At 40.5% G+C, this 27,016-nt stretch overlaps 1 protein-coding gene across 1 annotated transcript in view; it reads right to left on the bottom strand.

Annotated features, from left to right (window-relative positions):
* Positions 1-18,902, bottom strand: part of kif5c (kinesin family member 5C) — a 152,566-nt gene extending 133,664 nt beyond the window's left edge. Inside the window, 2 exon segments of the mRNA XM_060930522.1 lie at positions 15,219-15,221; positions 18,777-18,902. Coding sequence (XP_060786505.1) covers positions 15,219-15,221; positions 18,777-18,902 — 129 coding nt within the window.
* Between the last annotated feature and the right edge of the window lie 8,114 nt (positions 18,903-27,016).

Genomic DNA, 27,016 nt, shown 5'->3' with positions numbered 1-27,016 from the left:
TGGCCCTGCATTTAGTGCCATCCATCTTTCCTTCAGTCCTGACCAGCTTTCCTGTCCCTGCAGATGAAAAACATCCCCACAGCATGATGCTGCCACCACCATGCTTCACTGTTGGAATGATGTTCTCAGGGTGTTGGGTTTGCGCCACACATGGCATTTCTTATGATGGTCAAAAAGATCAATTTTAGTCTCATTTGACCAGAGAATCTTCTTCCATGTGTTTGGGGGGTCTGCCATATGCTGTTGGGCAAACTCCAAATGTGTTTTCTTAAGCAATGGGTTTTTTTCTGGCCACTCTTCCATAAAGTCCCACTCTGTGGAGTGTACGGCTTAAAGTGGTCCTATGGACAGATACTCCCATCTCCGCTGTGGATCTTTGCAGCTCCTTCAGTGTTATCTTTGGTGTCTTTGTTGCATCTCTGATTAATGCCCTCCTTGCCCGGTCTGTGAGTTTTGGTGGGCAGCCTTCTCTTGTCAGGTTTGTAGTGGTGCCAAATTCTTTCCATTTTGCTATAATGGATTTAATGGTGCTCCCTGGGATATTCAAAGTTTGGGATATTTTTTATAACCTAACCCTGATCTATACTTCTCCACAACTTTGTCTCTGACCTGTTTGGAGGCTCCTTGGTTCTCATGTTGCTTGCTTTGTAATGTTGCAGAGTCAGGGTCCTTCCAGAACAGGTTGATTTCTACAGACATCATGTGACCGATCATGTGACACTTTGATTGCACATAGATGGATCTTAATCAACTAATTATGTGACTTATGAAGTGAATTGGTTGGACCAGCTCTTATTTAGGGGTTTCATACGAAAGGGGGTGAATACCTATGCACACTCCAGAGTTCTGTTTTTTCATCTTAATTATTGCTTGTGTCACAATAAAAACAATTTTCACTTTTAAAGTGGTAGGCATGTTGTGTAAATCAAATGGTGCTAACCCTCCAAAAATCCATTTTAATTCCAGCTTGTAATGCAAGAAAATAGGAGAAACGCAAAAGGGGATGAATACTTTGGCAAGACACTGTATGAAATGCAAGAATAAGAATGAACATAACACCGTGACAGTGTGCTTTATCTATTTATGCAAAGTATTCTACATATTAACATTTATGCAGATCCTCCAACCTCGACATAAAGAAAAATCTCATGGGTATTAAAGTAGTATTTTCATCATACAAAGGTTTTAAGCTCCACCTACTCCAACTGTCAGTAAATTCTGACCACCTCACCCACTTTCTGATTCTTTGTTTAGGATGAATTGTTGTGGATGTTGTATTTTATGTGAAAAAAGCAGCATATCACAGTTTACTATAAGCACGGAGATGATTATAGGAAATCGCGTGTGCTGATTGGTTGAGAGATTCAGATTATTTCTCAATAATCACCTCGAGCGACTCGGCAAAATGGCGGCCAATCGCTTCGTCACCGCAAGTGAGGAAGAATTACAGATTATGAAAGAAAATGCTGTTCCTAAAAGCACTACAGATGCTACGAAGTTTGGTCTAAAACTATTCAAAGGTAAGGTGGGATTGTGATTTATTTTATCTGTTTCAAAACAAAGTATTTTATGTGAGTTGGCATAGATAAGTCACACAAGTCTGCGCCACACCGTTATTACATTTGCATGCCGCTTTTGAAGACTGAAATAAATTATTTTTTTCTTGAATACAATTTCTTTTTTAAATAACCACCTGTGTATTTATACTGCGACAATTATCCGCCTCAGGCTCAGTGAATATCAGTGTTTATTCTATCCACGTTCACTGGATATGAGCAATCGTATGCTCTGATTGGCTCCTCTACTACTCGGCTATCAGCTCATATACAGTACTGTGAGTAGAGAAAAACAAAATGGCGGCGCGTGTTGCTGAACCAACTGAGGATGAAATAAAAACTCTACTCAAAAACAAAACCTCAAAAAATACAAAAAGAAAAAGCAACAAAGTATGGAATAAAAGTATTTGATGGTAAGAAGGTATCTTTTTTATTTTTCAAGAATTATTATTATTATAGCATTTTTCACAAATTGCTACTGTCATTACACCAGTTTGTTTACATTCTAAACGGAAATGATTTTGTCAGACGTTTTGTACAAAGTTTTTATTTATCGAATTTGCAAAAAATAAAAATAGAAATGCTCTGTTTCTCAAAATCCAGTAAATGTGGATATAACAAAAGTTATTCCACTCAATCTTGTCATACATGGCTTATAGCCAACTTGGTGCTACGCGCCTCGTCGGCTATCAGCTCATGTACGACTCGATTTCGTGGAATAACTTAAATAATAACCTCGACTTCATCTCGGTTATTATTCACCAATATTCACCTTGCCTTCAGTGAATAATTGTTAAATATAGATTAATGCATTCTGTATGAAAGTCCAGGTGAAAAAGTGCACTTCCATAGCACTTCATTATATAAAGTGCTATGACATAATGGGAAAACTGTTATGTGCATCCATCCATCCATCATCTGTAGCTGCATATCATGTTCTACAGGGTCGCAGGCAAGCTGGAGCCTATCCCAGCTGACTATGGGCGAAAGGCGGGGTACACCCTAGACAAGTCATCAGGTTATTGCAGGGCTGACATATGCCCTTTTTCCACCAAAGCAGTTCTAGGGCTGGTTCGGGGCCAGTGCTTAGTTTGGAACCGGGTTTTCTGTTTCCACTGACAAAGAACTGGCTCTGGGGCCAGAAAAACCGGTTCCACGCTAGCACCAACTCTCTGCTGGGCCAGAGGAAAGAACCGCTTATGTCAGCGGGCGGGCGGAGTTGTTAAGACCAACAACAATAACAAGACCGTGAAAGATCGCCATTTTTAAGCAACAAGAAGCAGCATCTGTACAAACGCGAAGTCATCCATTATTATTATTGTTGTTGTTGCTGCTGCTGCTTCTTCAGTGTTGTTTTTGCTTCGATATTCGCGCCAAGGTTTATGCAAACGTAGCGATGTAACTGACGTATACAACGACATAACTGATGTATACAGCAACATAATGACATAGCTTCCCTTAGCACTGCGAGCTATGGAAAAGCAAACTGGTTCTCAGCTGGCTCGCAAGTTGAACGAGTTGTGAACCAGCACCAGCACTGGCCCCGAACCAGCCCTGGAACTGATTTGGTTGAAAAGGGGTAACACAGAGACAAACAACCATTCACACTCACATTCACACCTACGGTCAATTTAGCGCCACCAATTAGCCTAACCCGCATGTCTTTGGACTGTGGGGGAAACCGGAGCACTCGGAGGAAACCCACACAGGCATGAGGAGAACATGCAAACTCCACACAGAAAGGCCCTCGCCAGCTCCTGGGCTTGAACCCAGGACCTTCTTGCTGTGAGGCAACATAACCACTACACCACCGTGCCACCCCCTGTTATGTGCATGCAACATATAAATATAAAAGAGAAACTTAAACACAAGACAGATATAATCAAGTCAAGCTCAACACCAGTCGTATCAACAGAGATGCCTCCATGACCAAGCCGAATGCTTCTTGGAATTAAATTGTATCCCTGAAATACCCTTAAAAATATATACCTCAAACATGAAGGAAGCTGTTGAAAAGAAACTACTTCAGATATTTGACCTTGCTGTGACTTTGACCCTGTTTCAATCCATTTTTAAGTACCTAATCAGTTTGTGTGGGCGGCACGGTGGTGTAGTGGTTAACACTATCGCCTCACAGCAAGAAGGTCCTAGGTTCGAGCCCAGTGGCTGACGGGGGCTTTTCTATGTGGAGTTTGCATGTTCTCCCCCTGTCTGCATGGGTTTCCTCCAGGTGCTCCGGTTTCCCCCACAGTCCAAAGACATGCAGGCTAGGTCGATTGGCTACTCTAAATTGCCCATAAATGTGTATATGTACCTACCACCAGATGAGGGTTTGGGTCCCTCTGGTGTGCTATAATCACCCAAGAGAATTCAGGGAAGTTAGTTGATAGCTTCCTGGATTGCTGACCCTCAACTGCCAGGACAGCAACAAACAGACAGACAGACAGACAGTATCAGTTTGTGTGCTTGTTACAGTGATCAGCCCATATAAATCCTTCAGCCACTCATTCTTGAGATATCGCGCTAATGAGAAGCTCAAAACACTGACGCATGAATGGACAGACCGATGCCAAAAATCATAGCTAGCCAAAAAATGACCTTGAGTTCCTAGAAATCATAAAAAATATCTTGTTCTTGAGAGTTTGTGCTTACGAGAATCTCAGATGGACAGAGAACCTGAAAATGGAACTCGGTATCCGAAGCATAAAACTGACAACATGTTGCTCTTTGTAAAAAAAAAAAAAAAATCGTTTAAAAGTTCACATACATCAGAAGTTCAAAAGTTTCTCCCGTTCTGCGTAATGTGTATATGATGAATTCAGAAGAATTTTTAAATGAAATATCTGCACGACTGTAGCTATACTGGCACGGTAGTGTCATGGTTAGCACGGTTACCTCACAGCAAGAAGGTTGTGGGTTCGAGCCCGGTGGCCAACGTGGGCCTTTCTATGTGGAGTTTGCATGTTCTCCTTGTGTCTGTGTGGGCTTCCTCTGGGTGCTCCGGTTTTCTCCACAGTTCAAAGACATGCGGTTAGGTTAACATGGCGTGGCCTTGAGCAAGGAACCTAGCCCCAACTGCTCCCCAGGCGCTGTAGCATGGCTGCTCACTCCTCTGGGTGTGTGTGTGTTCACTCCTTCAAATGGGTTAAATGCAGAGGAGGAATTTCACTGTGCTTGAGTGTGCATGTGACAAATTAATGCTTCTTCTCTTCTTCTTCTTCTTTACTGTAAAAAGTTACATCTCGGACAACATCTCGACATTTCAATTTGATACCGTTGCAGGAAAAGGTTTTCAGGAAAGCCCAAATGTGACACTGTATGTCATTAATGAATTTGCTCATTCATTCATTATATCGAATCAGAAGCTTCATTTGAGAATCGATTCCACACTGACTCATGAATCAACATGCTGGAAGTTGAACGTTTCTCTGTGACGAATGCCTTCAATCTCAGATCCTAATTTTCCTCTTCTACCAGTCTCAGTCTTATTCACAAAGGAAGTCCTTCGTTATGAGGCACGCAGGGGTCCAGGGACCTCAAAAGCTTTCTCTGAACAGATCCTGTCGCCACGGAAACTGCTGTCTGGCTCCATGATTGGCTGTCGGATAAGACCAGGTGGCAGGGGGATGGAAAGCATGATTGCTCGGATAGAAACATGATTGCTGGTCTGTCTTGATTTGCAAACACATCTCTATCAGTGAAGAGGTGTTGTAAGGTGTGTGATTTATGAGAATGCCAGCGTGATCAGTGCTGTCTTCTGTAGGAACTGCTGCAGTGGTATATGATTCTCGAATGGGATCAATGCTGAAAACAGTGTTTTCCTCTTAATTATTGAATTAAATCTTACACACTATAATTGATGATGTGCAACTAGTTACCTAACAAGTGCCAGGACACTGGAAAGGCACAATCACACATAAATGAATGGGTTACGGAAGTAAAAATGCTTCCTGTATAGCAGTAGAAACTCAAGCTTATTGAAATGGTTGAAAGTTTTTTACAACCCCAATATCAGCACATATGGACATCATGCATAAAATAAGCAGTACAGAATATACGTCTGAGCAAACCTATACGCCCTACAGTTTATCAACAAAGAAAAGCTTCTGTGAGCAAATAGACCCCCATACGTGCCTAGGAAACACACACACACACACCAAAACGGCATCTACTTTTGGTCAATAATTGATGCCGCGTCTCTGGGGAGAGCCAAGACCTTCCTGCAGGAAAGCTGTGCTGCAAAACTCAATCTTTCCATTCGAGGGATTAAGGTCATCAATACTCTAAAGTGTCTCCCTAAATCTCTAAACAGACACTGTCTCAACGATGGCACATCCACACACAGCTACACAACTCTGCCACGAGAGACAGAAATCTGTTAAATAAGGCACAGTTATGGATATTGTATCTGTTTCCATGGTACCAGAAGCTCACATGGGTGGTGTGTGCGTGTATGTGTTTATATATCTTCTATATAAAATGTTAAACGAAGCACCAAAGAATGTCTTCATTATGGTCACAGTTAAATAAATGACACAGATCGAAGAAACAGCAAAGAGCACATCAGATAACAATCGGACATGGAAGCATATGAAGGTGTGTGTGTGTGTGTGTGTGTGTGTCTGTGTACGTGCATATGGTCTCAAAACATTAATATTCACACCTCTTCCACCCCCCACCTCAGAAACACACATTCATGCTCACTGTGCGATTCGTGTATGGGCTTGTACATGGAGTGAGTCGTAAAATTCAACAGATCAAGCACAGAGCACGACCTGAGACCATAAATATATAGTGCAATAGTGGATGATGCAAAATTAATTGTTTAAAAAAATAATATATTTTATATATATATATATATATATATATATATATATATATATATATATATATATATAATCATTTTTAATATATTTAAACACACACACACACGCATGCATATATGAAATCACACAGATCCACATCAGTCATAAGCTATATCGTTATCATTTCAATTTTATAACTATTTTATTTATAAAATACAACCTATTACAAATGAAAAGTCTATAATATTTATATTTTATTTACTGTATACTTGTGATTTTTATACACAGTACCAGTCAAAAGTTTGTACACCCCTACTCATTCAGAGGTTTTTCTGTATTTTGATTCTGTATTTTCTACATTGAGGAACAATACTGAAGACATCAAAACGATGAAATAACATATGGAGCATAAATGGAATTATGCGGTAAACAAAAATAAAGTGTGAAAAACAAAAAAACAAAAAGTGTTTCGTATTTTAGATTCTTCAAAGTAGCCAGCGTTTACCTTGATGACGCTTTGCACACTATCGGCATTATCTTAGCCAGCTTCATGAGGTAGTCACCTGGAATACTTTTCAATTAACAGCTGTGCCATATCTAAAGTTAATTAGTGGATTAATTTCTTGTCTTTTTAATGTGTTTGAGATCAAACAATAAATAGTAAATAATAATAATAATAATAATAATAATAATACAGTAAATAGCCCTATTCCACAACTGTAGTAATCCATATTATGTCAAGAACCACTCAACTAAGTCAAGAGAAATGACATCCATCATTACTTTAAGATATGAAGTGACTTATTATTATTATTATTATTATTATTATTATTATTATTATTCGTAGTAGTAGTAGTAGTAGTTAGTATTCTGTTATTTTTAAGACAGTGTTGTAAGCTATTCTTTTCATTTTCTTGTCTTCTTTCTATCAGTAATAATAATCCCGTTTACTTTGACCTTCATTTTCATTTATTTATATCTTCCTTTTGCAGTAAAAATCTACAAAGAAAAATTCAGCCAGTAAAGCACCTTGAACCGAAGTGAACTGAATAAAAAAATCTGAAAATCTCAACGTATCATGAAAATGAATGATGTTACATACATTTCACACAACGAAATTAGTCCCATCACTGTGAAGACTTAAATTTATTACATTTCTATTATTTATATTGTTCTATTGAAGTGCCACTGAATATAACAGCTTCCAAATACAAAAATACCCAGACACACACACACCAAAAACAACAACCAGCATATAAATATCCGTAGACATCATGCTCCCTCGGGTGTCACTAAAATTCAGCATTCATGAACAATAAAAGAGAAAAATGTGACCATCCCCTTTTCCACATTTCCAGTTATGTTAATTGCATTTAGTCTAGTGGTGAAACCCCCAACACCCCAGAGATCACTAAACCCACAGGCTGAAAGCCAGGACACAAAGAACAATTCATCACCTCATAACACTCACTAATGAGCCACAGTTAGATGGACCACGACAGTAATATATGTGCATGTGTTAAAACAGTCCAGCAGATCAACACGTTAATAAACATACTAACACACTATTTAAAATAAATAAATAAATAAATAAAACAAAGCCACAGGATTATAAATATCTCATGCCTGAAGAACACGATTTGGCCGTCTGATGTGTGTAACGGTCGATTTTATACGAGCGTGGTCATTAGCATATGAATAGAGTGAACAGATTTCCTCTGAAGGATGTCGCTTTTGGAGGATCACAAACGCACCATGAGTCACGAAGCTAAATAAATACTACTTTTTAAAATACATCATGTCTTTGCTATCTTTCTATCCTTCATTTAATCAATTATTGCCAATAGAGAGTCAAAGGAAAGAAAAGTATTAGAAATATTAACATTCTACCAAAGATTGTTGTTCACTCGCACAATATTAATGGTGGATTCCTTCAACCCAGAATCCGTCACATGGCTGCACACACACGGGCAACAGTACAACCCCAATTCCAAAAAAGTTGGGACACTGTGTAAAACATAAATAAAAACAGAATGTGAAGATCTGTAAATCATGGAAACCCTATATTTCATTGAAAATAGTACAAAGATAACATATCAAATGTTGAAACTGAGAATTTTTTTTTTTTAATATATGCTTGTTTTGAATTTGATGTCAACTTTCAGAAAAGTTGGGACGGGGCAACAAAAGACTGAAAAAGTTGTGTAATGCTAAAAAAAAAAAAAAATTAGGTTAATTGGCAACAGGTCAGTAACATGATTTGGTATAAAAAGAGCATCCCAGCAAGGTGGAGTCTCTCAGAAGTAAAGATGGGGAGGGGTTCACCGCTCTGTGAAAGACTGCATGGACAAACAGTGCAACAATTTAAGAATAACATTCCTCAATGTAAAATTGCAAAGAATTTTATGGTATGGTCATCTATGGTCCATAATATCATTAAAAGACTCAGAGAATCTGGAGAAATCTCTGTATGCAAGAGACAAGGCTGAAAACTGACATCGGATGCCTGTGATCTTCAGGCCCTCAGGAGACACTGCATTAAAAGCAGATATGTGTCTGTAGTGGAAATCACTGTATGGGTTCAGAAACACTTTAGAAAACCATCGTCTGTGAAAACAGTTCATTACTGCATCCACAAATGCAAGTTAAAACCAGATATAAACAATATCCAGAAACACTGCCATCTTCTCTGGGCCCGAGCTCTTTTGACTGAGGCGAAGTGGGAAATTGTCCCGAGGTCTGACGAATCAAAAGTAGAAATTCTTTTGAGAAATCATGGACACCACGTCCTCCAGGCTAAAGAGGAGCGGAACCATCCTGCTTGTTATCAGTGCACAGTTCAAAAGCCAGCATCTGTGATGGTATGAGGGTGCATTAGTGCACATGACATGGGTAGCTTGTACATCTGGGAAGGCATCATTAAAGCTGAATGATATATACACATTTCAGAGCAACATGCTGCCATCCAGACAAAATCTTTCCTTCTTTCAGCAAGATAATGCCAAACTGCTTTCAGCACATATTAAGACTGCATGGCTCTGTCGTAAAAGAGTCTGGATGCTAAACTGGCCTGCCTGCAGTCCAGACCTGTCTCCCATTTAAAACATTTGGTGCATTATGAAGCGCAAAATATGACAAAGGAGACCCCGAACTGTTGAGCAACTGAAACTGTATATCAGGTAAAAATAGGACAACATTTCTCTTTCAAAACTACAGCAATCAGTCTCCTCAGTTCCCAAACGTTTACAGAGTGTTGTTAAAAGTAGAAGTAATGCAACACAGTGGTAAACATGCCCCTGTCCCAACTTTTCCGAAACATGGTGCTGAGATCAAATTCAAAATCAGCATATATTTTTTCAAAAAACAATAAAATTTTAATTTCAAAATTTGATATGTTGTCTTTGTACTATTTTCAATTAAATATAGGGTTTCCATGATTTGCAAATTATCGCATTCTGTTTTTATTTACAGTTTACACAGCATCCCAACTTTTTTGGAATTGGGGTTGTAAATACATGAGATTATAGCAGTATTAACTTTAGATCAGTCAGCATACAGACAGATGGTTAAATCTGTAACACGGATCAGAAGATAAAAATATAGTTTGTTGTACATTCATAAGCTTTAGGTATTCAGACACAGCAAACTAAAGACAAGCCGTCATAGAGAAGTCCATGTTTCTTCCCCACTTTGTAGCTCGAAAGTGTTACTGAAAATGACGTAATTTTGAGGTCTTTTACAAGATAAAATTCATGAATGTTATGTTCCACTCCTGTCAACAAAGAACAAGAATCTGAGGCGAGAGCAGGCACAGGATCTGCTCTTGTAGCCCAAGGTCCACTATGCTCTGTAGACTGAGATGCTTTTCTGCTCACCGCGGATGTAAAGAGTGGTTATTCGGGTTACTGTGATCTTTCTGTCAGCTTGAACCAGTCTGGCCATTTTCCTCTGACTTTTCCCATCAACAAGGTGTTTCTACTCACTGAACTGCACCTCACCAGATGTTTTTTTGTTCTACTCTCTGTAAAGACTGCCATGTGTAAAAATCCCAGCTGATCAGCCATTTCTGAAATATTCAGACCAACTTATCTGGTGCCAACCACCCATGCCATGGTTGAAGTCCCAGAGATCAGACTTTTTCTTCATTCTGATTTGTGACATGAACTTTAACTGAGGCAAGTTGGAAGGACAGGTCAGGAAAGACTTTAGTCAGAAATGTTTTAAAGAAAGAAAGAAAGAAAGAAAGAAAGAAAGAAAGAAAGAAAGAAAGAAAGAAAGAACTTGCTGAATGGTGTCTATGCTTTCCAGTGTTTGGGATGAGGCATGGATATTCCAGTAAAGATAGATAGATAGATAGATAGATAGATAGATAGATAGATAGATAGATAGATAGATAGATAGATAAAAAAATTTTAAATGATAAAAAAAATTAAAGCTAGACGGCCTTTCGAGTTCATAAAATCGGTGAAATTTAGTTCCCTCTGAAATGTGGTCATTGTGATACATGTTTATTTCTGTAATATCACAAAATATCAGGCCATTCTGTGGCTGGGAAGTTATTTAATTCGAGGGGATTAAAGCAAATAATGTGCATGAAATCACTCGCTTTGCGCAGTCAAGCAGACAGCAGAAGCCCGTGCGCACATGCGCAGGTTTACCTTCTCTTCTTTTTCTGCTTCTTTTGGGTTTTACGGCAGCTGGCATCCAGTGTTGCATTACTGCCATCTACAGGTTTACCTTTGACCGTGCACTGACAGTTCCATCATTCTTATGCTAAACGAACAGCTGATCACACCAAGGTGCTCGCTAACCGCCGATATTTATTAGTTTGGTCCTGCATTTCCTTTCCTTCACAACATAACGTCTTTTCTTCTCGCTTTCCGTTACTGTAGTCGGTCTTTCACATTTCATCCACACGCTCACGTCCTCCATTTTTCTCTCCTGTTTCAAATTTGTATCCCATAATGCCTTGCGTGAACAGGCAAAGCCCACCACGTGATGCGTGACGTAGTATCTTGAATTGGGTCATGGTGAAGCAGGAAAAAATAGCAGAGAATTTAGGGCCACGTGGCTCTAAATTCATGAATTGTTCTATTAAAAAAACTAATAAAATTGGAAGTCTGTGATTCAAATTCAGTAGCTTTAGTTCCACGAAACAAAAATAATTGGATGTCAGGGAAAATTCTTTTTATGACCTAAACTTGAAAAATCTGAAAGGCAGTCTACCTTTAAAAAAAAAATCTGATTTTTAGTGTTTACAAAGAGTCAAAAGCCCAGGGTTGTTGTTCTCCTCCCCAGCATTATATTTGTAGAAAAAGGAGCATTTCTATCTCGTCCACCCCATCTGTATTCCCAGCGGTTGAGCAAGAGAAACCTCTTCCTTATGCCACTTTTGCAGCAATTTTCTCTCATTATTTCACTTCACTGCTTCTGTATTTTCTGTCTGTAAAACCCTGAACCAGAGCATCAGCAGCAGCATGCAAAATCATTTAACTCTGTCTCAGAAAATTCAGTTTTGCTGTCATGTTGTCCATCTTAAATCACATTATCCATGCAGTAACTACTATCTATTGTGAATTATTCCATGATCACAGTGTAATTAACAGGAAGGTGTGTATTTACAAAAGTGAAAGATGTGAATCTAGTGCCACTAATGTCTCATGGCTGCTCTTTGATAAACGAGAGCCCTGGTCTGATGCAAAATTAGGAGGAAATCGAATGAAGCGCACCAGTCATATGGTTGAATTTTAAGAATGACATGGCAAGACGAGCTACAGTGGCGCTTGAAAGTTTGTGAACCTTTTAGAATTTTCGATATTTCTGCATAAATATGACCGAAAGCATCATCAGATTTTCACACAAGTCCTAAAAGTAGATAAAGGGAACCCAGTTAAACAAATGAGACAAAAATATTATACTTGGTCATTTATTTATTGAGGAAAATGATCCAATATTACATATCTGTGAGTGGCAAAAGTATGTGAACCTCTAGGATTGGCAGTTAATTTGAAGGTGAAATTAGAGTCAGATGTTTTCAATCAATGGGATGACAATCAGGTGTGAGTGGGCACCCTGTTTTATTTAAAGAACAGGGATCTATCAAAGTCTGATCTTCACAACACATTTGTGGAAGTGTATCATGGCACGAACAAAGGAGATTTCTGAGGACCTCAGAAAAAGCGTTGTTGATGCTCATCAGGCTGGAAAAGGTTACAAAACCATCTCTAAAGAGTTTGGACTCCACCAATCCACAGTCAGACAGATTGTGTACAAATGGAGGAAATTCAACACCATTGTTACCCTCCCAGGAGTGGTCAACCAACAAAGATCACTCCAAGAGCAAGGCGTGTAATAGTCGACGAGGTCACAAAGGACCCCAGGGTAGCTTCTAAGCAACTGAAGGCCTCTCTCACATTGGCTAATGTTAATGTTCATGAGTCCACCATCAGGAGAACACTGAACAACAATGGTGTGCATGGCAAGGTTGCAAGGAAAAAGCCACTGCTCTCCAAAAAGAACATTGCTGCTCATCTGCAGTTTGCTAAAGATCACGTGGACAAGCCAGAAGGCTATTGGAAAAATGTTTTTTGGATGGATGAGACCAAAATAGAACATTTTGGTTTAAATGAGAAGTGTTATGTTTGGAGAAAGGAAAACGCTGCATTCCAGCATAAGAACCTTATCCCATCTGTGAAACATGGTGGTGGTAGTATCATGGTTTGGGCCTGTTTTGCTGCATCTGGGCCAGGACAGCTTGCCATCATTGGTGGAACAATGAATTCTGAATTATACCAGCGAATTCTAAAGGAAAATGTCAGGACATGTGTCCATGAACTGAATCTCAGGAGAAGGTGGGTCATGCAGCAAGACAACGACCCTAAGCACACAAGTCGTTCTACCAAAGAATGGTTAAAGAAGAATAAAGTTAATGTTTTGGAATGGCCAAGTCAAAGTCCTGACCTTAATCCAATGGAAATGTTGTGGAAGGATCTGAAGCGAGCAGTTCATGTGAGGAAACCCACCAACATCCCAGAGTTGAAGCTGTTCTGTATGGAGGAACGGGCTAAAATTCCTCCAAGCCGGTGTGCAGGACTGATCAACAGTTCCCAGAAACGTTTAGTTGCAGTTATTGCTGCACAAGGGGGTGACACATACTTTTGCCACTCACAGATATGTAATATTGGATAATTTTCCTCAATAAATAAATGACTAAGTGTAATAATTTTGTCTCATTTGTTTAACTGGTGAAAATTTGATGATGTTTTAGGTCATATTTATGCAGAAATATAGAAAATTCTAAAGGGTTCACAAACTTTCAAGCACCACTGTAACTTAAAATCCAACCTTAAATCGGATGAGACTTTCATTGTCTTTCAGTTGTGGTAGAGTTTATTCGTAGTCAAAGAGACAGAGACAGTTTGCAATAATCAGAAACCTAATTCATCAGGAAGTTCTCTTCACTGGGCTTTAAATGAAATTAGACTGTGCACCACCAGAAAACAACACGCACGAGATTAGATTTAGTAGATTAGATTATAAGAGAATAATATGCAGTTAAGGGATCGTTTTAAGCATATCTGTATTAAATTAGCGATTTGACTGAATAGTTCCACACCATGGTTTCACATACAAACACACAGCGTAGAAAAAGGTGACTTCACTTCAAGAACATAAGAGCTCAGATTCGTACATGACCAAATCTCAATAAAATCATCACATCTCTCATTTGATGAAATACAAAAAACAAAAAAACCCACTATTAACAGCAGGTCACTCACCGGCCACTTTATTAGGAACACCCATACATCCACCTACTGTTTGATGCAGTTCTCTAATCAACCGATCTCTTGACAGCAGCACAATGCATCAAATCATGCAGATACAAATCAAGAGCTTCAGTTCATTTTCACAATGTTCAAATATCAGAATGGGAAAAATTGTGATCTCAAAATGTGACTTTCTTTCACTGTGGCATGGGTGTTGGTTTGAGCCAGATGGACTGGTTTGAGTATTTCAGAAACTGCTGATCTCCTGGGGTTTTCACACACAACAGTCTCTAGAGTTTACACAGAATGGTGTGAAAAACAGAAAAGACTTCGTTGAGTGAGCGACAGTTCTGTGGGTGGAAACAAACGCCTTGTTGAGAAGAGAGGTCAGAGGAAAGTGGCCAGATTGGTTTGAGCTGCCAGGAAGGATATAGTAACTCATATAAATTACTCTTTACAACCATGGTGAGCAGAAAAGCATCTCAGCATGCAACAGCAGAAGACCACAATGGGTTCCAGTCCTGCAGCCAAGAACAGGAATCTTAGAATCAACAACGAGTTCCTATTAAAGCGGCTGATGAGTGTATTTCTAATATATTTCTGTTTTATATTATTAAAAGTAGATTCAATTTCGTGGGTGGCACGGTGGTGTAGTGGTTGGCGCTGTCGCTTCACAACAAGAAGGTCCAGGTTCGAGCCCCGTGGCCAGCGAGGGCCTTTCTGTGCGGAGTTTGCATGTTCTCCCCGTGTCCGCGTGGGTTTCCTCCGGGTGCTCCGGTTTCCCCCACAGTCCAAAGACATGCAGGTTAGGTTAACTGGTGACTCTAAATTGACCGTAGGTGTGAATGTGAGTGTGAATGGTTGTCTGTGTCTATGTGTCAGCCCTGTGATGACCTGGCGACTTGTCCAGGGTGTACCCCGCCTTTCGCCCGTAGTCAGCTGGGATAGGCTCCAGCTTGCCTGCGACCCTGTAGAACAGGATAAAGCGGCTAGAGATAATGAGATGAGATGAAAAAAAAACAGGCCATTCCATGGCTGGGAAGTTATTTAATTTGAAGGGATTCCCTAGCAAATAATGTGCATGAAATCACTTGCTTCACACAGTAAAGCAGACAGAGGAAGTCCGTGTGCACATGCACAGGTTTACCTTTGTCGTCGTCTTCTTCATCTTTTGGGTTTTACGGCAGTTGGCATCCAGTGTTGCATTACTGCCATCTACAGGTTTACCTTTGACCGTGTACTGACAGTTACATCATTCCGTTGCTAAACGAACAGCTGATCACACCAAGGTGCTCGCTGACCGCCGATATTTATTAGTTTGGTCCTGCGTTTCCTTTCCTTTGCAACATAACGTCTTTTCTTCTCACTTTCAGTTACTGTAGTCGGTCTTTCATGTTTCATTCGCGCACTCATGTCCTCCATTTTTCTCTCCTGTTTCAAATTTGTATCCCACAATGCCTTGCGTGAACAGGGAAAGCAAACCACATGATGCATGACGTAGTACCTTGTATTGGGTCATGGTGAAGCAGGAAAAAATAGCAGAGAATTTAGGGCCACGTGGCCCTAAATTCATTACTTGTTCTATTTAAAAAGATCTAACGAAATTGGAAGTCTGTGATTCGAATTCAGTAGCTTTTGGTCCACTAAACAAAAATAACTGGGTGTCAGGGAAAATTCTTTTTATGACCTACACTTGAAAAATCTGAAAGGCAGTCTAGCTTTAAATATTAATTCTTAATAATGCACTAAGTAATGAATGTAGCCTTTCTTACAATACACAATATGAGAAAAATCGTTCATCTTTCAGAAAAAAATACAGAATATAAAGATAGTAAAAATTGCAATTATGCAGAGAAACATCACATTTGCTTCATGATCTGTCGAGGTTTCACTGTGTACAGCTTCAGAGGTATTTTGCTTTTAAGATACGAAGAGATCGGCTCTGAATAGCAATTCGGACTTCAACACAAAATGTCTGCCTTTTTTAAATTTTGTAAAAGACAAAAGGGTCCATCTGTATCTATACAAGGAAACAAACAAACAAACAAACAAACAAACAAACAAACAAACAAATGAATATCCACAGATTTGTCTAAAGCATGTCACATAAATGGAGAGAATACACAATAAGAACCTTTACAAGTAGCTGAAAATTGAACATATGAGCAAAATCATATTTTTCAGTGTCTTTAAACATTCTGGTGCTCACCTGGACTCATAATAGACTCATTAACTTGTAGAAATTAAACGTGTGACAAACTGTTTTGAAGATGTTGAAACTCAAATCAGCACATTTGCCTTACATCATCGCTCTCATTCTTTTGTCACACTTCATTTATTCCTAAACGTTGCGGTTTTGTGGTGTGTATGTGTGAGCAGAGTTAAAGGCAGCTGAGACAAACACACAACACACTGGCTGTATTCGAGACCTTTTGTCTGAATGCCAAGCCATCAGTGTTAAGCTGAGATTGGAAATCATGGGTCTGTCGAGTTTTTTGGAGAATCCTGGCATCGTTATTGATTAACTGCATGATGACACAGTAATGAAGAAAAATTTTATTTGGTCATACTTGAAACAAAAAAGAAAGAAAAAGAAAAAAATGTGCTCGTAAACTAAAGAAACAGATGGAAAAAAAGAGGATGTCCTCCATGTTTTAACATATCCAGCGTAAAATAATTCCTAGTCTTAAATTACAGGCTTAATCCTTTAGATTAATAATTCAATTCTGTTTCGTATTAAGGCTGGGTAACACAATGACAAGTCGATCATAATGGAGCTGCCGCCAGTATTTTCTTCACACTGACAAAGTCTGACTGCATAGTGACAAGCACCTGATTGGATGGTCGCTCATGTTGATATTTTGTAAACCGTCTTTGTGTCGATTTGAGTCATAAAAGCGTCAAATATCGTGATGTTGCCACATCGCTCACTTGTAAATAAATGAAGAATTGGATAGATCTCAGCTGAGGTTTATGGTTCATGAGCACTTGCGAGCAAAGTAAATTACCAGCTTCAGTGGACTAAATATGAACATAAAAATAACATCAGGCTTATCTGTCTAACACACTAATGACAGATCAAGGACATTTTAACTTGTTCCAGTAGAAGCAAAAAAAATAAAAACCTTTTCACTTTCAAACCACTTCCGTTATCATACATAATAAGTGTACTATCAGAAATCGGGGTACAGTAGGAGTCCATTTCTGTCCCCCAAGGCACAATACACACTAATGTATCACCTAGGGCTCATTAGTAGCTTTTTAGGGTCAGAAAGGTACATATATGTTCTCAATAAGTACCTTAGAGGGAACTGCTCCAGTGACAAACCATTGTATAATGATGTACTTTGTTTTACATTAATGGCATTTAGCAGACGCTCTTATCCAGAGCGATGTACAATATACCCAGAGTAGCTTGGGAAGAAGAAGAAGAAGAAGAAACCTTTATTTGTCACATGCACACTTCAAGCACAGTGAAATTCATCCTCTGCATTTAACCCATCTGAAGCAGTGAACACATGCACACACATCCAGAGCAGTGGGAAGCCACACCAGAGCGCCCGGGGAGCAGTCAGGGGTCAGGTACCTTGCTCAAGGGCACCTCAGCCCAAGGCCACCCCATGTTAACCTAACCTGCATGTCTTTGGATTGTGGGGGAAACCAGAGCACCCAGAGGAAACCCACGCAGACACGGGGACAACATGCAAACTCCACACAGAAAGGCCCTCGCTGGCCGCTGGGTTCGAACCCGGAACCTTCTTGCTCTGAGGCTACACCACCGTACCGCCCATAAATGCCTTGCTCAAAGGCACGTCAGCCATTCCTGCTGGTCCAGAGACTAGAACCAGCAACCTTCTGGTCTCAAAGCTGCTTCTTTAATCATCAGGCCATGGCTTCTTCCCATCCCTAAGTTTTCTGAGAGTATACACAAGAGGCCAAAAGTTTGTGAACACCTGACTGGAACACCGACGGCATCCAAACATCAATCCACGACCTCACTAACACTCTTCCACAGAGCCACACTCCAAAATCTAATGGAAAGCCTTCCCAGAAGGGTGGAGGATATTATTAGGCTATATAACAGTAACAGTGGCAGCACGGTGGTGTAGTGGTTAGCGCTGTCGCCTCACAGCAAGAAGGTCCGGGTTCGAGCCCCGTGGCCGACAAGGGCCTTTCTGTGCGGAGTTTGCATGTTGTCCGTGTGGGTTTCCTCCGGGTGCTCCGGTTTCCCCCACAGTCCAAAGACATGCAGGTTAGGTTAACTGGTGACTCTAAATTGACCGTAGGTGTGAATGGTTGTCTGTGTCTGTGTGTCAGCCCTGTGATGACCTGGCGACTTGTCCAGGGTGTCCGTAGTCAGCTGGGATAGGCTCCAGCTTGCCTGCGACCCTGTAGAACAGGATAAAGCGGCTCGAGATAATGAGATGAGATGAAAACAGTAAAAGGGAACTAAATCTGGAACAGGATGTTCAACAGGTGCAGGTGTGATGAGGTGTCCAGATACTTTTGGTGCATCATTCCAGAGAAACTGATGTGGTGAGATCTTTATTATTAGTCTTATAGGAGGACTGATGGGATTTTTTTTTTTTTAAATCCCAGTTCAAGTTAAGATCAGTAAAAGTGAGATGATGATGATGATGATGACTCACCGAGATAATCACAGTGTCCTCGCCCTTAAATTTCGGGATGTATTTGTCTCCTCTGATGATTTCCGACTCGTTCAGTGGCCTGAACCGACACATCACTTTGACTCCGCATTCCGCCGCGTCCACCATGATGAACCTGAGTCAGGAGGACAGGAAACACAGGCTCACTAAGCTCCTGAGAGAGAGACAGAAAAGTTCAAGCAGGCCGAAAAGTTGATGCTGTGCGGAGATCAGTTCTGCATCTCCACCATGACTGCTCGGAAAATCCCGTCCAAATCAATTCCTTTAATATAATAAACAGCCTAGAAACTTCCCACCCGGATAAACCCTTTCATTAATAGCCTGCTTTAAGCTGAATCACAGAGCAGAGATGCACTGATCAGACTTTACTGCCCTAAACGTCCTGCCAGTCTCAGGAACCAAACACTGACTGCAGCATCAGCACCACGCAGCATCCCGGCTTTAAAGGCTCGTCTCGCGCATGCGCAGTCTGCATGCCTGAAACCGCGCTTCCACCGACGGTCAGCAGCGCCCCCGTGACATAAAAATAGCTTCCTATCCCTTGATTTAACATTTATCCATTCATCTTCATCATCTCATCTCATTATCTCTAGCCGTGGACAAGTCGCCAGGTCATCACAGGGCTGACACATAGACACAGACAACCATTCACACTCACATTCACACCTACGGTCAATTTAGAGTCACCAGTTAACCTAACCTGCATGTCTTTGGACTGTGGGGGAAACCGGAGCACCCGGAGGAAACCCACGCGGACATGGGGAGAACATGCAAACTCCACACAGAAAGGCCCTTGCCGGCCACGGGGCTCGAACCCGGACCTTCCTGCTGTGAGGCGACAGCGCTAACCACGACACCACCGTGTAGTCTTCCTCCCAGTGTACCCTGCACTCTTGTAGGAAGTCATGCTTGTTTTGAATCGGTCTTAGCGATCATTATATCAAAAAACAAGTGATGAAATCAGATTTGTTAGCCATGCATTATCAGTTGAATTAGATTTTTGCTTGCACACTTGTTTTTCGGAGTACAATACATGACTATTTAAGTGACTCCTAGACTGATGTCATTAGGCACATTATGGACCAATTTAAAGGTTATAAGCAAAGCAGTCCCATTTGACTTCCTTTGACTGAAAGCCTAGTAAACTCCCCTTTTGGAAGAATGCCACAGGCAGATAAAGCCTTGCGACATAATTTCACACTATATGGCCAAAAGTATGTGACACCTGACCGTCACACCCATATGTGTTCCTTCCCCAAACTTTTCCCACAAAGTTGGACGCACATAACTGTGTAGAATGTCTTTGTATGCTGTAGCATCATTTCATCTCATCTCATCTCATCTCGTTATCTGTAGCTGCTTTATCCTGTTCTACAGGGTCGCAGGCAAGCTGGAGCCTATCCCAGCTGACTACGGGCGAAAGGCGGGGTACACCCTGGACAAGTCGCCAGGTCATCACAGGGCTGACACATAGACACAGACAACCATTCACACCTACGGTCAATTTAGAGTCACCAGTTAACCTAACCTGCATGTCTCTGGACTGTGGGGGAAACCGGAGCACCTGGAGGAAACCCATGCGGACACGGGGAGAACATGCAAACTCCACACAGAAAGGCCCTCGTCGGCCACAGAGCTCGAACCTGGACCTTCTTGCTGTGAGGCGACAGCTCTAACCACTACACCACCGTGTAGTCTTCCTCCCAGTGTACCCTGCACTCTTGTAGGAAGTCATGCTTGTTTTGAATCTCCTTTTGAATTGGTCTTAGCGCTCATTATATCAAAAAACAAGTGATGAAATCAGATTTGTTAGCCATGCATTATCAGTTGAATTAGATTTTTGCTTGCACACTTGTTTTTCGGAGTACAATACATGACTATTTAAGTGACTCCTAGACTGTATTAATTGATGTCATCTCGTTATCTCTAGCTGCTTTATCCTGTTCTACAGGGTCGCAGGCAAGCTGGAGCCTATCCCAGCTGACTATGGGCGAAAGGCGGGGTATACCCTGGACAAGTCGTCAGGTCATCACAGGGCTGACACATAGACACAGATAACAATTCACACTCACATTCACACCTACGGTCAATTTAGAGTCACCAGTTAACCTAACCTGCATGTCTTTGGACTGTGGGGGAAACCGGAGGACCCAGAGGAAACCCACGCAGACACGGGGAGAACATGCAAACTCCACACAGAAAGGCCCTCGTGGGCCACGGGGCTCGAACCTGGACCTTCTTGCTGTGAGGTGACAGCGCTAATCACTACACCACCGTGCCGCCCCTCATCTTCATCATTAAGCACTTAATTGCAGCATGTTGGTCAGCACTGTCGCCTCAGAGTAAGAAGGTTTTGGGTTCACTTTCTGTGTGGAGTTTGCATGTTCTCACCGTGGGTGTGCTCTGGTTTCCTCCACAGTCCAAGGACATGTGGTTAGGTTAATATGAGGCAGCCATGGCCTGAAGGTTAGATGCTTTGAGCAAGGCATCTAACCCACGACTGCTCCCTGGGTTCTGTAGTATACCTGCTCACGGCTCTGGGTATGTGTGTGCCAGTATTGTAGTTGAGTCATGAAACCTTGAGTTCCTAGTGGTCCAAGTCATTAAAGAAAATTTCAAGTTGAGTCTGAGAACAAGACTCCAACCGCACCATTTGACGGCAGCTGTTGCTGCCTTTATATGAAACCGTCTCTGCTACTGTGTTGGACTAACGTTCCTACTCGACTGCCCCATTTTAGTTAACAGGCTACAGATAAAAAGCTTGCTCATCACTCAGCAAGCCCCACCCACTATCAACATGGCAAATAACATGAGAGAGGGTTAACACTAGCTAGTTCATCGCTCAGCAAGCCCTGCTATCAACAGAGTTATGAACATAGCGTGTCACTTATCTCTCTGGGTGGAGTCTTGCCAAATGACGATTGAAGTTTGAGGTTGTCCCGTCGTCTCCTCGATAGTTCTTCTACATATGGAACACATAGCAGGGCATTTTTTTCCCCACTGCAGTAGGAAGAAGTCTGTATAAGCAAAGCAGACAATCCTAGGGGCGTTCTCTCCAGGCATTTTAGCGCCATTAACATTACAGTGCCTTGCAAAAGTATTCATACCCCTTGAACTTTTTCACATTTTTCCACCTTACAACCACGAACTTAAAAGTTTTTTATTGAGATTTTATGTGATAGACCAACACAGAGTAGCACATAATTGTGAAGTGAAACGAAAATGATAAATGGTCTTCAAAATTTTAAACAAATAAAAATCTGAAAAATGTGATGTGCATTAGTATTCAGCCCCCCTGCGTCAATACTTTGTAGAGCCACCTTTTGCTACAATTACAGCTGAAATTGTGGTATGTCTCTACCAGCTTTGCACATCTAGACACTGAAATTTTTGCCCATTCTTCTTTGCAAAATAGCTCAAGCTCAGCCAGATTGGATGGAGAGCGTCTGTGAACAGCAATTTTCAAGTCTTGCCACAGATGCTCAATGGGATTTAGGTCTGGACTTTGACTGGGCCATTCTAACACATGAATATTCTTTGATCATTCCATTGTAGCTCTGGCTGTATGTTTAGGGTCATTGTCTTGCTGGAAGGTGAATCTCCTTCCCAGTCTCAAGTCTTTTGCAGCTTCCAACAGGTTTTCTTCCAGGATTGCCCTGTATTTAGCTCCATCCATCTTCCCATCAACTCTGACCAGCTTCCCTGTCCCTGCTGAAGAAAAGCATCCCCATAGCATGATACTGCCACCACCATGTTTCACAATGGGGATGGTGTGTGCAGGGTAATGAGCAGTGTTAGTTTTCCGCCACACATAGCGCTTTGCATTTAGGCCAAAAAGTTAAACTTTGGTCTCATCTGACCAAAGCACCTTCTTCCACATGTTTGCTGTGTCCCCTACATGGCTTCTTATGCCTGTCTTTCAACAATGGCTTTCTTCTTGCCACTCTTCCAAAAAGGCCAGATTTGTGGAGTGTACGACTTATAGTTGTCCTGTGCACAGATTCTCCCACCTGAGCTGTGGATTTCTGCAGCTCCTCCAGAGTGATCATGGGCCTCTTGGCTGCTTCTCTGACCAGTGCTCTCCTTGCTTGCTCTGTCAGTTTAGGTGGACGGCCATGTCTTGGTAGGTTTGCAGTTGTACCATACTTTTTCCATTTTTGAATGATGGATTGAACAGTGCTTCTTGAGATGTTCAGAGCTTGGGATATTTTTTTATAACCTAACCCTGCTTTAAACTTCTCCAGAACTTTATTCCTGACCTGTCTGGTGAGTTCTTTGGTCTTCATGATGCTGTTTGTTCTTCAGTGTTCTCTAACAAACCACTGAGGCCTTCACAGAACAAGTGTATTTATGCTGAGAGTAAATTACACACAGTAGGACGCTATTAACTAATTAGATGACTTCTGAAGGCAATTGATTGCACTGGATTGTATTTAGAGGTATCAGAGTACAGGGGGCTGAATACTAATGCACACCACATTTTTCAGATTTTTATTTGTTTAAAATTTTGAAGACCATTTATCATTTTCGTTTCACTTCACAATTATGTGCTACTCTGTGTTGGTCTAGCACATAAAATCTCAATAAAAAACTTTTAAGTTCGTGGTTGTAAGGTGGAAAAATGTGAAAAAGTTCAAGGGGTATGAATACTTTTTCAAGGCACTGTAGTTTGCTCCTGAACATGATGTATGAACAGGTGAATGTGCATTCTCTTGTACAAAATTAGTATAAAAATTAATGTAGACATAAATATCTTAGGCCAAATTATTATGGCATGCTACAAAAAAATAAAGAAAAAATCCAAGTCCTTGTCTCCAATTTACGAGTCCAAATGCAGTTAATGCACGAGTCCGAGTCATCAGTGGTCAAGTCCAAGTCAAGTCACGAGTCCTTAAAATTAGGGCACGAGTCAGACTTGAGTACTTCAAGCCTGGTGTGTGCTCATTGCTCCCTTGTGTGTGTGTGTGTTCACTGCTTCAGATGGGTTAAATGCAGAAGAGGAATTTCACTGTGCTTAAGTCTGTGTTTGAGTGTACACTACCGTTCAAAAGTTTGGGGTCACTTTGAAATTTCCTTATATTTGAAAGAAAAGCACTGTTCTTTTCAATGAAGATCACTTTAAACTAATCAGAAATACACTCTATACATTGCTAATGTGTTAAATGACTATTCTAGCTGCAAATGTCTGGTTTTTGGTGCAATATCTCCATAGGTGTATAGAGGCCCATTTCCAGCAACTCTCACTCCAGTGTTCTAATGGTACAATGTGTTTGCTCATTGCCTCAGAAGGCTAATGGATGATTAGAAAACCCTTGTACAATCATGTTAGCACAGCTGAAAACAGTTGAGCTCTTTAGAGAAGCTATAAAACTGACCTTCCTTTGAGCAGATTGAGTTTCTGGAGCATCACCTTTGTGGTGTTGATTAAATGCTCAAAATGGCCAGAAAAATGTCTTGACTATATTTTCTATTCATTTTACAACTTATGGTGGTAAATAAAAGTGTGACTTTTCATGGAAAACACAAAATTGTCTGGGTGACCCCAAACTTCTGACCGGTAGTGTACATGTTATAAATAAAGGCTTCTTGCTTCTTGATCAAAGAACATCAGTGTGGCCATGCCATCAGTCTGGGACATCAGTCAGACAACACCCTGATGAAAACAATCATGACTGTCAATTTTTTTTTTTGACAACTCTTAGCTACGACGTGTTCCTTGATCACCATGATTCACAATTCCTTGACCATCCTTCTCAATGACACAATGATTGGTCATGTTGCCAGTTTCCTGACCAAGACACAAAAATTTATGGTACTAATCCAACATGCTTGGTGACTATTCTGAAAATGTCTTGTAGTCTGATCACGGCATTTGAGTAGCCAGTCCACTAACCTGCATGTTTTTAGGAGGTGTGAGGAAAGAAAACCAAAGAACCCAGAGAAATCCATGTGGAATCATCAGGGACCTTGAAACTGTGAGACAGCGACAGTACCACTGCACCACCATGACGTCCCCTTTATTTAGCAATTGATCTGAGAAAAATGAAATGTAGCAAAACAGGAAAATATAATCGGGGAGAGGGGAAAAATGTTATGAATTAATTTCCATGATGACTTGATTGGAAAAAAGCTGTGTATGAGCCACATGATTACACAAAGAGGTTCGAACTGAATAGTACTGCTGAATTGCCATCAGTTACAGTAGATTAGTCACTCATACTATCAGTATTTTATATAAACAGGTTGCCTGCGACCCTGTAGAACAGGATAAAGCGGCTAGAGATAATGAGATGAGATGAGGTTAGTGTGGATCAAAAACATGTAATCTCTGTGCTGTAAAAATAGTTACAAGACAATAGCTATGCTGCACATTTAGGTATCACTTGCGTTCATTTTATATACAGTCAGATCAATAAATACTTAAACACTGACAAATGCATTATTTTAGCTTTCTACCACAGTATATACAGTAGGATTTGAAATTAAATAATGATTTTGAGCTTAAAGTGCAGACTTTCAGCTTTAATTTGAGAGTATTTATATCAAAGAAGGAAAAGTAATTACACAAACTACACTCACCAGCCACTTTATTAGTTACACCTATCCACCTGCTCTTTTATGCCATTATCTAATCAGCCAATCCCTTGACAACAGCACAATGCATAAAAGCATGCAGAAACAAATCAAGAGCTTCAGTTCTTAAAAAAGTAAAAAGAATAAAAAAAAGTTAAAAAAAAAAACATAGCGTGAGTGACAGTTCTGTGGGTGGAAATGCCTTGTTGATAACAGAGGTAAAAAGAAAATGGCCAGATTGATTCAAACTGCCAGGAAGGATATAGCAACTCATATAATTACTCTTTACAACCGTGGTGAGCAGAAAAGCATCTCAGCATGCAACATCAGAAGAACACATTGGGTTCCACTCCTGCAGCCAAGAACAGGAATCTTAGAATCAAGAACAAGTTCCGATTAAAGTGACCAGTGAGCGTATCTCAAATTAAAAATTGCTATTTTTAATACTTAGTTGGTAAAAAAAAAAAGAAGTGCTATAATTCCTACACCGTTCACGTGATTTGGATGTAAATACCGCCACCATTATTTAATTTTAACTCCAATATACTGTGATAGACAGCTGAAACAAAAATAAAATGTCCAAATGTTTATTTCCAGGCTGTATATCCTGTATACTGTTAACAACTCCAAGATGGCTCATACTACAGGCCATGTGTTGACTGGTTCACATGCCTTCCCAAGCGAAATTTAATTCTATGTATCTACCGTAATAACATATTCAAAAGAGTTTCTGATAACTAAAAGAAACACCCTTTAGGAGTGACATATTGGACGATCAAGAGAAGGTGTAGAGAGGCCGTTTCTTTCCCCAGACTGTAAGTTTAATCAATAAAATGCTGGAAAAAGTCCTTTTAGCACTGACGCTATACTGCTGATATACTATACACAATAGAACTCTGCAGAACACAAGGAAAAATACATAGAGGCCGATGCCCTGCTGCAGAATCAGTGCATTTTTAATAGCAGTATTGTCATGCGCTATCTGGACTTAGCTATAATAAACCTCAAGTTAAGAATCTTATATTTATATGAAGTACTGTGAGAATGTGAAATAAAAAAAGTGTTCAATAACTAGTTTGTTGCTAGTACTATCACTATTAAAGCATGGTCCTGTGAACATGTTAACATTAAGTACATTCTAAATAGCCTCCTAACCTCCTCTGCCAGCAGGGGGAGCCAAAAGACCATCAACATTCACTTTAGTCATCAACAAATAGTCATAATGCAGTTTTTTTTTTACAATTGTTTACACACTAAAATGAAAATTTTCAGACAGTTAACAAATCTTAATACTTAAGAAGCAAAACACCTGTGCAGAGAAGCAAAACAGTCAGCACAAATTCAGCTTCACACTTTTTGCAAAACATTACACACAGTGATTTTCAAAACTTAAAACACATTTTCACACTTCAGACACAGATAAGGATTGTGAGGTTACTTCCTTCTCATTACAAAGTCCTGGCTTGCCAATGACCACACTAATGAACAAACTGACCAATTACATCCACCAGGTGTGGAAACAAACAAGTGCTTATTTGAAAATACAGCACTCAGGTATAAATGCTAAGGCAGCAGATGAGTTCACCCACTTTATCTACGAAAATGGAAAGAGCTAGAGGAAGAAGAGTGAGAATGAGAGGAGGTCAAAG

The sequence above is a fragment of the Neoarius graeffei genome, chromosome 9, assembly GCF_027579695.1.
Source record: "Neoarius graeffei isolate fNeoGra1 chromosome 9, fNeoGra1.pri, whole genome shotgun sequence".
NCBI lineage: Eukaryota > Metazoa > Chordata > Actinopteri > Siluriformes > Ariidae > Neoarius > Neoarius graeffei.
Note: the sequence above shows the minus strand (reverse complement) of the source record. Positions and strands in the feature narration are given on the sequence as shown.